Below are 6,822 nucleotides of genomic sequence, written 5' to 3' on the forward strand. Positions count from 1 at the left end.
AAAGCAGCATCCCCTACCTGGAAAACTTTCATATGCACGGGTAGAAATTGAATGGCAGAGGCTCAACTTAAAACCCAGGTTATCACTTACATGCCTAAAGTTGTCATGGGTTGTCATGTAGGAAGAGGTAGGACTTTTTGCATCTGGACTTTATGCTTCTCATGCAGGTGCTTGTAATTGCCTCCCTCCCGTCTCCAGAGACTTGGAAGGGAGGAAAGGCATCTAATACTGGTCCTCTGGAGTGGACACCAAACTTGAAAGATATGAACTCTTTTTTCCCAAGCACAATGGGAAAAACCAACCGGTTTTTCCCTTGTGCACTAATATTAGTGTGTACACCAAAAGGTGGTTATCTACTGTATTTCTTGCTTTCTAGTATCATGTAGTCAATGACTCCTTCCCCTTGGTTGGTGCCCAGCAATACCAAGGCTGATGAACAGCATATGAGCTGTTGTTTGAACTGCCTGAACCGAAAAGCGTATCATTTTTTATAGCAATGCAAGAATGAGACAAGAATGGTATCTTTTGTTGATAGATTACCAAGTGCCCAAACAGCAGAGTGGTCATGTGAAGTTTTAAGTTATTTCTTCGAGCTGAAACAAGTAAAACACAATAGTTATTTTCTTCCCTCATAATTATTGGTGGAATAGAACATCTGTAAAGGCGTTTCTTTCTGTGTGGCTTGTTGAATGAAAAATTTCCACAGAAGGCAGCCTGTCTTTGGGCACAGAGAAAAATGGGGCGGGGGGGGGTGGTGGTGGTTTTCACTCGTTGAGGTAGGACTTGTGCGGGCCGCGGGGCTTCTGGAAGCAGGGTTTGTCAGCTGGTGTCAGGGGGAACTGATCTCATGCTTATCTGATGGCAAAAAGCGGCTAGCAAACTGCTAGTGTTTCTGCAGCAGCAATAGGTAGGTGAGGCTCCAGAGCTCTATCATATCATGTTAAACACACACATTTCCAGACAAGTTTTCTGAAAGTGGCTTCTAAAGGGAGAAGAACACAAGCCTGAAGTGGAGGATAAATGCAGCCCTGATCTGGCAATGTGACATGCATTTGGTAAGCAAGTGAGATTTGGCTACAGAAATGGTTGAAGTGGCCCCCACTGTGGGTCAGAGAACTCCTCTGGCCGGAGTGGGCAAAGAATAGCAGTGAGGGAATACTTGCTATTATAAGCATGCTGGCTACTGGCCGGCCATGTATTAGGAGTTCTAGAGCTCTGAAGCCATATTTCCGTAATAAAAATGGAAAATAATACCTTTATGGAGATGACCTCAACCTTGCAACTGACCTACGGTTCATTATAGTGATTGCTTTTGAATCATTTAAGGCAGAGGGTAAGAAGGTGGTGCTGGTGCCTGAGACAACTATTTAGGATGAATTACCAAAGTTTGGAGGTAACTGTTTTTTAACATTCACCCATTGTTCAGGGGCTTCTGAGAGTGGCATGCCCTTGCTAGCTGGCCATTTGGCTCACTCGTGAAATGACAGTGACAGTTAGAAAACCCAGATGAGCTTAATGCATCCCAGCTCGGTAGCCACTTGGAGCACAATGCACCCATTGAAGAGGTTGGGGTTTTATTTGTAGGCTTCTGAAAAAGAAGGGGAGACTGTAATGTCTCCCAAGAAAGCTATCTTACGGGGGTCTCATGCCCAGCAGCTACAGAAGTATGCCATTAGCTGAAGGCTTGCTTGCTTGTTTTTAAACTGTGAACAACATTCAGAGATAGCCTATTTCTTTGATAGCTTTCAGCACCGGTTGTGACCAAAGTTAAGTGCAGAGGGCTTTCCATGCATGCATAACTTCCATATTAGTTCCCCTACGGAGAGGAGAACATAGCCGTAAATGCACGGGTAAAATGTCAAGCAGAGATTTCTCTCCTTAAAGACAATTGTGTTTGTTTCCCCTCCTGCTAATTATATCCTACAAATCCCCCACTCTCCAAACTCAGACAGTAACATTTTGTTACCTACATTCTGTCAGTAGACTTTACAAAGATCTCTAACACATGTTATAAAAGTTATTGCTATAGTACTATATATAACAGCTTTGCATAAGAGAATAGAAGGCTGCCACATTTAGAAAATGCAGGTGCTATGTAAGCCCCTTTCTGAAAGAAAGAACTTAGCTCAGTTTCCTTTGAAGAACCAGAGACTTGAAATTGAAAACTGTATTAATGCCATTGTCTCCTTGTATCAGCAGGTTCCAGAGAGATTCCTGGAAGTGGCTCAGATCACGTTACGGGAGTTTTTCAATGCCATTATCGCAGGCAAAGATGTTGATCCTTCCTGGAAGAAGGCCATATACAAGGTCATCTGTAAGCTGGACAGTGAGGTCCCCGAGATTTTCAAATCCCCAAACTGCCTACAAGAGCTTCTTCATGAGTAGAGAGTTCAGCAGCTATTTATGAATGTATGAAAGTAGCAGTCCCCTTCTGATGCCCAAGTCATGTGTGTCTCTATTTTAATTTCATATATATGTGTATCGCATACATATATATGTATATGAAATTAGACTGTGATCCCTCCTGGATTTAAGTTTTCATTCAGTTCCAAGGGGATGGTTATTTTACTTCAGCCTTTGGTTTACTTTTGCCCGAGACCCTTAACATTTGAAGAATCAACGGGGTTAATTTTCAGGGAGAAGAGTTTGGAAGCGTGTAAAAGCCTGTCTTAGCAAGTTAGGGCATTATGTTTAAAAATGCTTTGTCAGATTTATTGCTTGCTGCAAAGTGGCATTTTGTCTTAGTGAGACTAATGTCACGGCACAATACTACAGACAATGAAGTTTATATTATGTTTATACTGCTAAAGGTCTGAACTCTGTGGAGTCACTTCATGAGCTTCGAGCTTTTTTTTTTTTATTTTGTATACTTTTTAACCAATAACTAGATTTTGTTGCATACTTCAAAAAACTACAACATCTACTTTAGGTACTCACTCCAAGAAGTGATACCCAGAAAAACAAACGTTGTTCTTCAGGCTTTCCTTACAGAAATGATAAATACCCTGCACCAATAATCAACATGCCAGGTTGTTGTTTCTCTAAATTGCAACAAGGGACGTTTGCACAAATCAAACACCATTCTTGCAGGGTGAGGCCAGTAATTCATGCACAATATTGTATCAACCACACTAATTTTGGAATATGGTCAGCTTATTAAAGCGGAAGCATTTCACTCTCCATAGACTAAAAATGAAACCTTCAGCGTCCTATATTGCCATGTCTTGGTCTTACTTTAAGTGGCATTAGTCCCTAAATTTATTATTTTCTTAGTCCATTCTGCCCCCCAAAATCCCCTTTCCAGTATACAAAATTTTCTGACTGTGTTCGATATCTGTCCTGAAAAGCACTTTTTGAATGATCATAGATACAGTAGAAGAAAGCATCTTCACTTCACGGTGCTGAGGCAAAGGGAAAAAAAAAAATACATTTTCATAAAAATCTAATCAAGCATATACAAAAATTGCAGTGTCCTCCTGGCTATGCAGGGTTCAGATAGCCAAATTAGATTTTTAAAATTACAGGAAGTGCAGCTTTAAAAAAAAAAAAAATCTATTTGAGCAATGCGCTGCACTTGTCTTCTGAAGCTGGAGCTGGTCTTGACCAAAATCTGAGCTACAGTGTAATGTCCATGATGGATCTGGGTTCACCTGAATGCTATCCCACGGTATGTCAGCAGACGGAAAGAAAGCTAGCTGCTAGTTCTCATGCTTTCTTCAACGGCTCTCCTTTTTTTGTGTTTTCAGAAAGGTATCATCTCCAGAAGTTTGGGGGAAGGTTGAATATGCTATGGCACTCTGTATTTGTCATTTTCTCTTGTCGTCTTTTGTACGGATGCAGTAAGAATTTATTGTTATCGTCAATACTATTTTCCCCTACATAATTCAATCTGGATCTAGAGGAAGTTCCTAATTAGCTGCGAATTATATTTAGACCATCGAGGATATTGGTATCTTATTTCTTTATTTTAAAATTACATTTTGACTTTGGAGAGTGAAAGTTTACCCATGTGACTAAAGAGCTGACCTGATCATTGCAATTTCACTTCATTTACAAATACTGCTGATAGACAGAAATGTATGAAAGCAATTATTGTTAGCAGAAAGCCTTAAAAACCTGCTGACTTCAAATTAAACAGCACAATCCTACGATTCCGTGTCATTCTTTTCAAGCACTGGCAGTATCTGTGGAGTATAGGCAATGCAGACAATAGCATGGGATGAAGTGCCAACATTTTCACTATGCATTAAAAGCAAAACAAATCTTCTTGATCTTAGGCTCCCTGAGAGTACCTAATACTGTATGTACCCTTGCAGTAGACAAGACGTGTCTTTTTCTTTTTTTTTCCCTTTTCTTTCATTTTATTTTGTTTTCTTACTTCTTTTTTCTTTTTTGTTTTGTTTTTTTGTTTTGTTTTGTTTTGTTGTGTTGTTGTGCATGATTTGGTAAACATTACACTTCATAAAGATGTAACTCCAGTGAATTCTGAGTAAGAAAGGATGAAAATTGTGTTCGTGCACTTTTTTGATTTATGGGAAGAAGTGGCATAAAATGCTCAAGTTTTAATACAGTAAATTCATCATTGGCATACCATCAGATACAAAATATAACACTGCATTGTCACCTTGGACATAAGAAAGCAAAGCCATACTTTAGTCATATTATGTGGTCATACTACTAGCTACCATCTCAATCTGTGATTTTACCGTTGCTTTTATTATGTTTATTATTATTAATATTATTATTATTATTATTTGGCTGCAATGTGATTCACATAATCTAAATAAGTTAAATTGTGTACTCAACACTTGATGTTGTTGCATTTATTTATTTATTTATAAGTAGCATAATCTCAATAGTAAATGAGGCATAGGAATTAAGAGTAGAAGTTTCATCTTAAAAGCAAAATTAAAAAACTCCTTGTTCTGAAAAAGGAATAAATGATAATTTGACCATTTCAGTTATGTGTTTTTTCTGCATTTTATAGCCATATTGCCTTTGTGCCTCCCAATACACCTAAAATTTTAAATACATGGCATAGCTCCTACTAAATTGTAGAAAGTAGAAAGCAGTTTCTTTCAAATTATCTCAATATTATTTCACTAAAAATGGCTAAAAGGCAGGAGGCTACTTTTATTGTAATGAAAAGTTTACATAGGGAAAGAATTTCAAAATCCATGTAGAAACCCCATGTTGCCATTCATTTACTACTAATTCAGATTTATTTCTGCATATAAACTTGAGGTTATAGTCTGTGCCTAGACCTTAAATGCACCAGCGGAAGGATAAAAAAAATCCTTCAAAATACCAGTTTTTCCCCCACGAGTACAATTGTTCTTGTGCCTTCTGTGGCTTACAATTTTCATCTTTTAAACTTTATTTTTCGATTACTACAGCTGCAATAAACACTGATTTTTTTTTTTTTTTCCGGCTGTTTGACATAATGTTGATAGCTATGCATATTTTGTGTCTTTTTAAAATTAAAAAAAAAAAAAAAAAGCAGGAGAATACGTTTTTGAAGAAGAGAATTTTTAGAACAGTTTGATAACGCAAATTATTTTTTCTCAATTGTTTGAGCAGCATTCAAGTTTTGAAAATTCTTGTAGAAGCCAATTTTTTGTAACTGTGGTGCAAATCTTGTGTTTTCTTAGCCTGATGAAAAGTAGTATAGAAGCAATATTTCATACGTGACATACGTGCATATACATATACATACGTAGTCACACACAGAGAAACAAAACGTGTGGGTGTATGTATGTATATGTACACAGAAACATACACACACAAAATATGCGTATGAAGTGAAAAGCTTACCTTTTTCCTATCTAGATTAAGAACCTATTTTAGACATTTGTTATGTTTTGTGAAAAGAATGTTCTATTTGAAACTACAAAACATTTAATTCTTACTGTATCTCTGGTTGTTTAATGGAAACGTTTCACATTTAATGGTAAACACGTGGAAGATGTTAGAATGTAGTAATTATTTAAGAAAGTGTTCACCCATGTATTCCTGAGGTTTGCTTTGTGCCTCTGAGTATTATTTAATTAAAGTGTTTTAAGTTTGCAGAATCTTTGTTACTGTACCAGGTATGTGGGTGAACATTGAAAATCGAGGGGAACTTTTATAAAGCAATGTAAATATTCAACCTTATGGATGTTCTTGCATAAAGACATAAGATTTTAATAACTACATTCTGAAAACATCTGTTGAATTTATAAGAAACACTACAGTAACTGTATAGATAGTTGAAAGCATTCTTGAAAATCCAGCTCTACTTTTAAAAGTGAAGTCTCTTTCATCAGATGTCAAGGGAATGGGTGATACAGTTTCTGTAAAATTGCAGAATTTTTTTCTATGTATATGAAGTCAGTTAATAGAAAAATGTTTTTTTTCCACAGGTTAATATTAATTAAGAAATAAAGGTGAAGATTTTGTGGCTTTAAAGATAGGATTTTCACCAGCAGCATTGAAAGATTATACATATATATATATACAGAAAGATATATATATATATTAAAAATGGAAAGTGGTTTACAAAACCCCCAAAATGAGCACTGTACATGAGAAGTGAAAGCAAAAACTATATTTGCCATGTGTATTATATAGCAATCATTGGTGTTAATAGTGCAAATGTTTCCTTCTGGTACCAACTACGTGTTTGAAAATTCCAATACGCATTGTTTTCAAAAAGCTCCCCTTAAGGAATGTAACTGGTTTATATGAGTAAGCAGTTACTGTATTGCACTTAAATGTTCTGTTGAAGGAAATGCAATTTTGTTTTCTGTAGAACTGTTGGTTGTAAACCATCTATAAACTGAA

At 36.7% G+C, this 6,822-nt stretch overlaps 1 protein-coding gene across 1 annotated transcript in view; it reads left to right on the forward strand.

The window, feature by feature from the left end:
- PROX1 (prospero homeobox 1) overlaps positions 1-3,414 on the forward strand; it is a 44,789-nt gene extending 41,375 nt beyond the window's left edge. The window contains exon 5 of the mRNA XM_074168905.1: positions 2,197-3,414. Coding sequence (XP_074025006.1) covers positions 2,197-2,385 — 189 coding nt within the window. The 3' untranslated portion in view covers positions 2,386-3,414. The remainder of the gene's footprint in view (positions 1-2,196) is intronic.
- The last annotated feature ends 3,408 nt before the right edge of the window (positions 3,415-6,822 follow it).

The sequence above is a fragment of the Numenius arquata genome, chromosome 2, assembly GCF_964106895.1.
Source record: "Numenius arquata chromosome 2, bNumArq3.hap1.1, whole genome shotgun sequence".
Lineage (NCBI taxonomy): Eukaryota > Metazoa > Chordata > Aves > Charadriiformes > Scolopacidae > Numenius > Numenius arquata.